The sequence below is a fragment of the Acartia tonsa genome, chromosome 8 (genome assembly GCF_053477335.1).
Source record: "Acartia tonsa isolate MP-2025a chromosome 8, ASM5347733v1, whole genome shotgun sequence".
Classification (NCBI taxonomy): Eukaryota; Metazoa; Arthropoda; class Copepoda; order Calanoida; family Acartiidae; genus Acartia; species Acartia tonsa.
The window spans coordinates 49,081,847-49,093,161 of NC_137267.1; the positions used below are offsets into that span (position 1 = coordinate 49,081,847).

General features: G+C 31.8%; 1 protein-coding gene across 3 annotated transcripts; it reads left to right on the plus strand.

Annotated features, from left to right (window-relative positions):
* Positions 1-1,400: 1,400 nt before the first annotated feature.
* LOC145325680 (15-hydroxyprostaglandin dehydrogenase [NAD(+)]-like) lies at positions 1,401-9,290 on the plus strand. 3 transcript variants are annotated; one of them, XM_080168632.1, is made up of 7 exons: positions 1,402-1,453; positions 2,774-2,887; positions 3,511-3,614; positions 4,888-4,957; positions 7,368-7,446; positions 8,343-8,401; positions 9,161-9,286. In XM_080168632.1, exons 1-7 carry the CDS (start codon positions 1,444-1,446, stop codon positions 9,247-9,249), a joined length of 525 nt encoding a protein of 174 aa, XP_080024758.1. In that variant the 5' UTR covers positions 1,402-1,443; the 3' UTR covers positions 9,250-9,286. The 3 variants fall into 3 exon arrangements, with proteins under 3 accessions (XP_080024759.1, XP_080024758.1, XP_080024760.1); XM_080168633.1 differs by lacking the exon at positions 7,368-7,446 and having other exon boundaries at positions 1,401-1,453; positions 8,348-8,401; positions 9,161-9,290; XM_080168634.1 differs by lacking the exon at positions 8,343-8,401 and having other exon boundaries at positions 9,161-9,225.
* The last annotated feature ends 2,025 nt before the right edge of the window (positions 9,291-11,315 follow it).

Genomic DNA, 11,315 nt, shown 5'->3' on the forward strand with positions numbered 1-11,315 from the left:
AATCCTGGAAGGCAGCGGCAGGGAATGTCCCGTCCTGCCGTGCCTGTGGCTCAAATTCTGCTATCCGTCGCAGTGGTAGGCCTTACTTGTGTGCTGAAGCTTCGCAGCCACACATTGCTTTCTCAGGGAGACCAGCACCTAGCTGTCCGTCTCGTAGGTTTGGCCTGGGTGTCCTGGGGCTTGTCCCAGCTACACTTGCCAATTTAGACTCAGTTCTGTAGCCGTTTGAGCTAAATTATCCGATTACCGTGGCTGCGCACCTAGCGCTACTCCTACACGGTACGGAAAAAGCGTCTTAACTGGCGCTTTTAGCAGGCTAAATCTGCTTGCCGTAGGCCAAAGGCCCACATATTGCGTTCAAAATGATGGAAATTCGACCTAAAAAGGCCGTCTCACGGGTCAGTTGGCTTCTCAGTTGGCGGCTGATTGTCCCCTTACTTGCCAAAGGGTCCAATCAGAGGTAGAATAGGCTAATTTCTGTAAGGCTCGATTGAAACACGCTGACACCAAGATGTGGTAAGCCGAACGTTTCAGCTCACAGGGTTGCGAGTTCGAGTCCAACGAGCCTTAGCCTTGAATTATTCTACCAAAACAAACTAGCTGGATTTAGTCATACAGAAATTATATATTTAACTGAATAATATTTACAATGAATGTTTACTATATATATACAACAGATTATAACAATGGTTAGGTTTGAAGGGGGTGTGGGACACAAGGGCTTAGCTCCCGGCGGTAGACAGGCTGTGGGGGCAGCTGTGGTAAAAGGGGAGGCAGCGCCTCCCGGTTGTATAATTGCGTGAGGGGTGCGTGATAGCTGCGTGTTTGTGCCCCTCCCCACATTTAGCCAGGCCAGTTTGACCGCTGGATAGCGGGGTCACCGTCGGTTATGAGATAAATGGTGATATAATGGGATTAGTGCAGAGGGCTTGTTATGATAAGTCACAGCGTAGCAATTCTGTAAACTGCCCGTCCGTCTGGTTGTCGTATTACCACAACAACATTATCATTATTCGTAGTGAAATTTATAAAGTTGTCTGCTAGCTCAGTTGTATCTTAGTTGAGAAAACATTTAAGCATTGTGTTTTGTGTATTGGTTTAAAAATAGAAAATGTATAATTTCATATTATAACAAATACACTAAAAAACTAATCTATTAAAAGTTTTAATAGTTTTTTTTCTCGTATTCATTCAAAACCGATTAATATCCGTTGGATGAGATCCGGTTCTCATCCATACGAACTGGCAGTTATCTTATAGTACTTATTTCATTATTCGTGGACAATTGTCTGTAATACGATGCTATACATGATTTTTCAGTTTGGCTGAGAATTGGTTCTAATCCAACGGATATTAATCGGTTTCAAAGCCATACTAAAATATTTATTACCATTTGATTTATTATTTTTTTTGTCTTATTTTAGATTATAAAACTTTGTAAATATGGATGTTAAGGAAACTATTTCTTTTTTTGTTTTTGATAAAACTTTCTTAACATGTAAAATATTTTTTTGTGATGTAAAATTTTCTTATTAATTTAATTTTTGGATTATCAGGACAACAAGGTTTAATATCAAAGCATCTCAATAATTAAGTCCTGAGAATGTAAGTATGCCCTTTAACAGTATCCTGTATTTAAGATATTTGGCAACAAATTCAGACACAATTATAATTAAACTTAAAAATTAATATTCTGCTAATTAAGTTCTACACTCTATAATCGTTACCAGAATGTCCGTACGTCAATTTTAAACATGTTGATTTTTAACTTGTTTATCATTATATTTCTATGTGTTATAATCACTCGATTGATCTGATTTTTGGAATACTGATTCTTAGGACAACAAAGTACAATGTTATAAGCGTAGCATCTCTATAATCAAGTCCCAAAAATGAAAGTATTTCCTTTAACATTATCTTGTATTTAAGCAGTTTTAACAATTTACTTAATGTTTTTACTTCTATACATTTATATTCTGATTATTCAGTTCTGACACTCTACGAGTATTAATGTTTGTTTGTCCTACCGTTTCAGTGCATTGCTTTTATGGATGTTATCATCCTTGTTTAATAAAAAGTTTTTAGTCTTCTTTTTAGGTTAGGTAAGGTTGAGTGAAGGTTAAAAGAGTCCTACTGCTTTATTACAAAATTAAACAAAAGCAAAGGAGGGGAGGAGGGTTTGATGGTCCCAAATATTTTTTAAAAATTAAGAGAGGGGGAAGTTTGACACATTTGCGTAAACAGTGAATATAGGCTTTATCTTTGGACTGAAAGGATAGGAACAATCATTCTTATATGATGAATTTTTCTCAAGTTTTAAGATTTTTGGATAGGCCTCCAGGTTAGGGAGCTCCAGGCCTCCAGGTTCAGGAGCTGCAGTCCTCCAGTTGGTCTCTGGACAGGTAAAAATATTTTTTTTTAAAGTGATAGAGGTCATCTTTTAAACAAAATATGCATCTTTTTTCTTCAAGTATGTAAAAAAGATTTAAAATATGCACATTTTGTTATATAAAATGACCTCTAACTCTTTTAAAAAAAATTTATTTTGGTGTTTACCTGTTCAGAGACCACCTGGAGACTTGCAGCTCCTGAACATGGACTCGTATCTAAAAAATCTTAAAACTTGGGGAAATTTATCATATAAGAATGATTTTATCCCTAATAACCTATCCTCTCAGTCAAAAGATAAAGTCTATACTCACTGTTTAGTGTTTACGCAAATGTGTCAAAACTCATTCTTATTGCCGCTAACAACGAAAAGAGAAAATCGTACAGGGTAAACTGGCGATTATAACAGGATCAGGTATGGGTCTGGGCAAGGCATTTGCCACCAAGCTTCTGGAGGCCGGAGCTATGGTCTGTATCTCAGATCTGGATGAAACTACAGGTAAACATTTGTGATTTAGAACCTCTATTTATGTAGCTTTGTAGAATATCATAATTTTCTCAAACATCAAATCTATAAATTTACGAAGTTTAGATTTAAAATAATTCCGAAAAAAATGTATGAATACAGATATTTCTTGACAATACCTGTCTAAATTAAAATATATTTTCTTATGATTTATCTCCTATTTACCAAGGGATGGTTCAAATCAAGTAAAATAGCCAATCACTATGAAATTTTTTACTATTACTTTATTCACAACATGTTACTGTATAATAATGCTGGCGGCTACGCCTCTAGGGGCACTTGAAGAAGAAGAGGGTTTGATTTAGACAACCCCCCCTTTTTTTATATAAAATTAAGATATTAAAAGAAAAAGTAAAAAAAAAATATGGGAGGGACTTTTTTGGGGGGAGGGGGGTTATTTCTTAATTTTGGTTTTAAAAAATGTAGGGGTGGGGTTTCTAGGGGCGATTTCTCTTGGTAGGGTGTTGGTGCCCTCCCCCCAAAATTGTATAAAACTTTCCCAGGACTTATGAGAAGGTACTCTGTAAAGGAGAACCATATCGGTACAGTACAGACAAACAGATAAAATATGTAACTTGATATTTTAATTATTTCAGGCCTGCAAACTACAACAGAGTTCTCAGAGAAGTTTGGAAAAGATAAAGTTCATTTTATCAAGTGCAATGTTCTCCAAAAAGATGATATTGTTAATTTGTATGAGGTAATGATATTTTTAAAAGCGAAGCTTTTCTATAATTAGGGTCGGTTCGTCCGTACGTCCATCCGTCCGTCACAGAGAGTTAGCTCTTTTCGTTAATTTAAACAGATTAGAATTATCCTATCGATTCCAAAATTTGCATGATGATTACTGTAGTAGTTAGGTAAAATTTAGAAAGCGTAGGAACTCTATAATCAATACCAGAATGTCCGTAGTCCATTTTAAACATGTCAATTTTTTTACATTTTTGACAACAAATTTTTGTATTTTAATTAAAACAGGTTAGAATTGTCCTATAGATTCCAAACTTTGCATGATAATTCTAGTAGTAGTTAGGTACAATTTAGAAAGCCTAGCAACTCTATAATCAATACCAGAATGCCCGTGCGTCCATTTTAAACATGTTGATTTTTCTACTCTTTTAACAACAAATTTTTATGTGATCTAATTATCCGATTGGTCTGATTTTTGGTATATTGATTCCTGGGACAACAATGTATTATATTGTAAGCGAAGCAACTCTAAAATCAAGTCCTAAAAATGTAAGTATGTCCATGAACATTATCCTGTATCAGGCAGTTTTTCAACAAATTTACTTACAATTTTGCTTCTACATTTATATTCTAACTATTCAGTTCTGACAATCTACATGTGTTAATGTTCGTTTATCCTTCCATTTCAGAGCTTCGCTTTTATGGATGTTCTCATCCTTGTTTTCTTTAAATGTTATCAAAATGTATTTTTGTTTTCCAAGGAAAAAAGACCATTATTCTGACAAACAACTTTTAGTCTTCAAGCCTACTTCCATTATTTCTCACTTTCATACCCACATTCCTTTGGTTACAAACCAAAACTATATTAAATTGCTCTGCTTTAATTTACAGTCCTTGATTGCTGCCAAAAACACCTTTCATAATTTGAACCTATAAAGATAGTTTGTTCATGTTTGTGTATATTCTGCCATTTAAACTAAACATTGAGATTAACAAAGGAAAAAATAATTGGCCTAAACTAATAATAAACTAAAACTGGACTAGTTTTTGAGTTAGGATTCTTAGCCTTACATTGTTGTAAAGTAATATGTATGCCTTTAGAAACCCTAACCTCTGAAAATCAAATGTAATAACGAGGTTTATGGTACATAGCATTTCTACAAATATTCTACTGCCACAAATACATCTAACACAGGCATTTATACATCCATAATTTTCAATTGTACATCTACTCTGGCAAAATTTCTGGTATGGATGAAAAAAAATATGATTTTGTTATTTAGAGTTGTGAAAAGCACTTTGGAAAGACAGTTGATATTTTCTGTAACAATGCTGGAATAAATCATGTTAGAGGTAGGTTAATCAGTTAATGGATACAATTTTACTTGGATATTACACCAGATTTTAATGTTATCTAATAAAGTGAAACTCGCAGCGAGCTAATGTAACGATACTCCCTGTCCACCACCTATATCCCATCCCCTCCACTCCTACTTGATGAACGAACTGACAATTAAATGAGTTTTATGATAGTAACCTAAATTGACGACAATTTTCCCCCCTGTCATAATATCAACGTTTATTCTATGAAATCCATATTATCAAAAAAAAGAGATTATTCACAGGAATATGACATTTAGCATGAGTGTATATCCTATTTCTCCCATGAAATTCTAGTATGACGGTTAGACAGATAAAAAGGAGCTATGTAGAAGATGCTTTTTTTGGAAGGAGATGTACCATTTCTTTTTAAACATAGCATAAAACCAACTAATTACGACATTTAAAAAAAAGACAGATAGATGGACGGACAAAGTGAGTTATGTAAAGGATTCTATTTTTTAAAGAAAAGGTGCTATTTCTTCTAGCAGATATAGCCTAAAACCACCCAAACTCTATGTTTTAAGACAAACAGATGGAAGGACAAAGTTAATTTTTTTTATCCCCCCCCCCAAAATAAAAAAAGCTTAAACGTCCCTGGCCTAAAACCACTTAAGTAAGACGTACAGACAGATATAATTTTACAGGATGGAGGTTGTGTATGGATATAAATATAATACATGTATTTTACAGGTTGGAGGTTGTGTAATGTGTATGGATATAGACATAATTTTACAGGATGGAGGTTGTGTATGGATAAAGATATAATTTTACAGGATGGAGGTTGTGTATGGATATAAATATAGTACATGTATTTTACAGGTTGGAGGTTGTGTATGGATATATACATAATTTTACAGGATGGAGGTTGTATATGGATATAGATATAATACAAATATTTTACAGGATGGAGGTTGTGTATGGATATAGATATAATACATGTATTTTACAGGATGGAGGTTGTGTATGGATATAGATATAATACATGTATTTTACAGGATGGAGGTTGTGTATGGATATAGATATAATACATGTATTTTACAGGATGGAGGTTGTGTATGGATATAGATATAATACATGTATTTTACAGGATGGAGGTTGTGTATGGATATAGATATAATACATGTATTTTACAGGATGGAGGTTGTGTATGGATATAGATATAATACATGTATTTTACATGATGGAGGTTGTGTATGGATATAGATATAATTTTACAGGATGGAGGTTGTGTATGGATATAGATATAATACATGTATTTTACAGGTTGGAGGTTGTGTATGGATATGGATATAATACATGTATTTTACAGGATGGAGGTTGTGTATAGATATACAGCATGACCCTCGAAAAAGTATTTTTAAGCATCTGCAGCCCTTATTTCTCAATGAATTATAAAAAAAATGCATATGTCCTTGTTCTCCATAGTATTCCACATAAGTAGATATAAAAATATTTTTTTTACCTCCATTAACACCGGAGATTTTTAGAGCTAAAGTTTTGAAAAAGTGACTGAGGAAAAAGTAACTTTTAACATGAAACGACTTTTTTAGCAAAATTAAGGTAGAAATCCTTTTATTTTTGTTACTAGCAGAAACTTTATACAAAAATGAAATAAAAAATTTAGTTTTTGAGTAAAAAGCATTTTTTACATATATTTTTTGAGTCTTTTTAGTTTAATGATATTTTGAAAAACTTACTTATTAGGCAAAATTGTTTAAGATTAAAAAACCAAATAAATCTTTATGAATATAGCAGGAAAATTGTTTTTGTTTCACAATCCTAACTTTAATAACAAAAAAGTTATAAAGAAAATAAAATTAAAACATAATGATTTTTTTGTCTAAAAAGCTTAATTAACCCCCTATTAAATTATTGAGATGTCAGAAAAGTAGGCGGAGCAACTGTCATAATTAATCCTTTTCTCAAATAAGGGTTAATAAATAACCTAAAATTTGCAAATAATCAATTCATTCAGTAGTATTTTTTGCCATTAAAAATTTATATTTTTTGGTGGAATAAAAAAGAAATAATTAGTTAACTTGTTTTTCTTTGTGTATCATTATTCAGTTGCCAGAAAAAACATAATATAACCATCCAAAAAATAAGAGAAACAAAAAAAATTCTTTTTCTCAGTCACTTTTTCAAAACTTTAGCTCTAAAAATCTCCGGTGTTAATGAAGGTAAAAAAAATATTTCTATATCTACTTATGTGGAATACTATGGAGAACAAGGACATAAGCATTTTTTTATAATTCATTGAGAAATAAGGGCTGCAGATGCTTAAAAATACTTTTTCGAGGGTCATGCTGTAGATATAATACATAAATTTTATAGGTTGGAGGTTGTGTATGGATATAGATATAATACATGTATTTTACAGGATGGAGGTTGTGTATGGATATAGATATAATGGCGGTAATGGAGTGTACCGAGTATGTCATGGACAAAATGGATAAATCGTAAGTTTTTGGTTTCATTACTATAAAGTAAAAGAATAAAAGGGGATAACTCTATGTTGACAGGTAGGTGGGGACCCTTTGCCGACTTTCAATTGGGTCTTTGAATATCCGAAAATAGCGTCGGAAATATTAACATAGCCAAGCCGTTATAAAATAAAGCATTTTACTGTAGCAGACAAAAGATGCCCCTAACAATGGAACCGGGTGGTACTTTTGTGTTGTTATCTTAACATTAATAGTTATTTCTCGCATCGTATTATAAACAGCTATCCGCGGATATAGAATGTACAATTATAAGATTAAAACCAGTTTTTAAGCCCCGAGGTGCCGAAGGCACGGGCTAAAAAAATTGGTTTTAATCTTATTATTGTACTGTTTTTATATTCGTAGATAGATATAATACGATGCTAGACATAGTTTTTTCGTATGGATGAGAACCAGTTTCTATCCATCGGATTCGAATGAATACGAGAAATAATCTAAAACCATCCTGAGATCTATGTGTGCGAAGCTTTACTTAAATCGTGATCTCAATCGATTCAGAGGCTACAGACAAATAAACTTACTTCTTTTTACAAAGTGCATCTAGTGGCACTTTAGATGTTTTTGTTTGTTAAAGTCTCTACGTTACTTCTGTTTGTTACGATACCTCTTTATGTTACGTTGAAGTCTCCCATATATTTTTAAAATTTTCGATTTTTTTGTCATTTCTCTTGGGAGGGTGGTTGTACCCTCCCCCCAAAATAGTTATAAACCTTCCCAGAACCCATGAGATTCTACACTGTTAAGGAGAACCCGATCAGTTCAGCGGTTAGCGAGATCCTTCGGTACAGACACACAAACACACAGACATCCTGTTACTTTAGTATAAGGATGATTTTATAATATTTATTTAGAAAAGGCGGGAAAGGAGGATTGATTGTCAACACTGCTTCTTTGGCTGGCATTTTATTTGGTAACATAAAATTTCATGCATTAATAGCTTGATATATTGCATTTTAATATACTAGTTTTGTTAAGTATGAGTAAAAAATCATAAAGCTATCCTACGACCTATGCTAAGCTTTTAAAAAATTGAGAACTCAATTATTTTTGATGATAATAGATTTCATAAAAACAAGACATCACACGATTTTATTATTACGCAAAAGTTAAACGAAATTATGAAATACACACTAAGAGATATAAGTTTTCCGGAATTTTAATGTAGGGAGTAGATTTGAAATCTGCATCAAATTTTAAGGATTTTTTATAAAATTCGTTTTTTGTATAATTCTTTATCTAAAAGCGGAAATACAAATTAAGTTAATTAATTTTGGCATCCGTGATTGGTGAATTTAAAAAATCTGCGCTCTAATTGGATGTCGTACATCATTCAACCAATTAGAGCGCAGATAGTTTAAAATCCACCTATCCTATTGGTCAAAATTAATTAACTTAAAATGTATTTCCGCTTTTAGATAAAGAATTTTACAAAAAACGAATTTTATAAAAAATCCTTAAAATTTGATGCAGATTTCAAATCTACTCCCTACATTAAAATTCCGGAAAACTTATATCTCTTAATACACACACACACACATTTAATACCTCAAATCTGATGAATTTATGTAAAAATCAGGGTTTGAACGCTATTTTTTACATTCTAGAGGTGTGAAAGAAACCAAGCTGTATAGAATAAGCTTTGCAAGTTGATATAATTTAATTTGTTTAGGGTTAGACAAGGAATCTGCCTGTTATGTTGTTGCTAAACATGGAGTAGTGGCACTTACCAGAACTCTGGGTATCATTTGTCCTTGTTAGTAGTGAAGCTACTCTATAATTGCAAATGTCAGTCCGTTATCTTCGATGCTACTATTCAAGAAAGACGACTGGAATTTCTGTATACCAATACATATTCTATGCACATGGTTTTGTGATTTTTTATATTTTATTTTTGAACTATTAATATCTGCCCTATAATTAACTTTGTCTGCCTGTTCCCCAGGTTCTACGAAATACCACAAAATTTCACCCTTTTTACCGGAAAAGTGGTAAAGCTGGTCAAGCTGGTAAAATTTACCAGTTTCGTGGTAAATTTTACCAGCAAAAATTTTAGCCAAAAAATTAGTAAAATTTTACCATTTTTTTTGTAAAATTTGACGAAACAAAAAACCCCGTTTTTTGTGTTTTAAATTAAAAACAGCTCTTCATAATCAGTTGTAGTACTTTAAAATAATGACTTCTATACAATGAAGCCTAAATTTAAAATTTTTTTTTTTTTTTAATTTTACCACATTTGGAAGTTTTACCAAAAATGTGGTCAATTTTACAACTCTATTTTTCAGGTTAAATCCGAATTTTTGGACTTAGACAAAAAAACGCAATTTGGTCAATTTTTACCAAAAAGTTGGTAAAATTTGACAAGGTATTTTTTTAGGCTAAGTCCAGATTTTTGGACTCTGACAAAAAAAATGAACTTGGTAAAATTTGACCAACTTTTTGGTAAAAATTGACAAGGTAAATTTTTAGGCTAAGTCCAGATTTTTGGACTTTGACAAAAAAAAACACTTGGTAAAATTTGACCAACTTTTTGGTAAAAATTGACAAGGTAAATTTTTAGGCTAAGTCCAGATTTTTGGACTTTGACAAAAAAAAAACTTGGTAAAATTTGACCAACTTTTTGGTAAAAATTTTTACTTTTTATTGAATTTTTTCGCATAAAAGAAGCTAACTTTTTTTTAAAACCTTGAAAATTATTTCATCATTTCTTTTAAAACATCCTCCCGCATCGTCAAAAATATATCAAATTTAATATTTACTTATTAGAGCTAGCTTCATACGAATTAAAATTAAAAGAAAAAAAATCCAGGTGTGTGTGTACGCAGATGTGCCGTGTGCATTTGAATTTATCGATTTTTCATCTTTAATATAAATATAAGCTTTCGTATATTCCCCTGAATGTTTCTAAAAGAAAGACAGAGATTTCGAATTATAGAGTAATTTCGCTACAAAACTTATATTTTTAAGTTTTGAAATTTATGGCACCTCTGTGCGCGCATGCGCACTATTGATAAGCTTATGATTATTTGAAAATAGAGTGCCAAAAATAATTATTAGTTGTGATTCAATTTAATCAAATATTTTGAATCATGAAGTAAATTACTACTCAATTTTCTCTCAATATTTAAATTTGTAGAATTTACAATTTGTTTGGAAGATTTTTTTTAAGCAAGATGTTTAAAAATGTGGCAAAATTGTGGAACAACAATATTTCATGATTTCTATATTTATGTTGTCTTTGCCAACCGGAAATACCACCGAGATGGGTTTTTAAAAGATGAATGCCACATTTTTTCGGCGTTTTTTAGACATTGATTGATTGAACGTTGACGATAGAATTTCAAACAGAGTATATAACATAAAAATACTGAATTTTAAATTATTTTTTTAGCAATTTTTCTAATGTCTAACACAGCTCTAAAAAGATGCATTAATTAATATGCAGCAAAAATGGATTGAAGATAATCTTTTTTTTTCTATGAAGGCCGTACCATCAAAAGCGAAATAATTAAATAAATCATTGTATACTCTTTTAGATTTCGCGAATGTCGCGCTTGTTATTCATAGCGTAAAAAATGTCGAAAAAACGCGGCATTATCTTTTAAGAACCCGGCCGGAAATAGATTCATATATATATGGTTAACAACTATATATATTTAAATATTTTTTTAAATATTGAATGCACTATATTTTTTTTATATTCTATCGAATATATTTTATATGTCATTACAAAACTATATTACATTCAATATTAACATTAAAAAAAAATAACATCAATTTAAACTTTCGTAACCCTGTAATTGGTTATTGGCTTCAGGAGTTCAGTT

Bases quoted from the DNA above. Each gene is read 5' to 3' on its own strand.
- LOC145325680 (XM_080168632.1), top strand. The intron at 3,615-4,887 runs GTAATGATATTT...TTTGTTATTTAG, and splicing joins ATATTGTTAATTTGTATGAG to AGTTGTGAAAAGCACTTTGG. The intron at 4,958-7,367 runs GTAGGTTAATCA...TGTATTTTACAG, and splicing joins TGGAATAAATCATGTTAGAG to GATGGAGGTTGTGTATGGAT.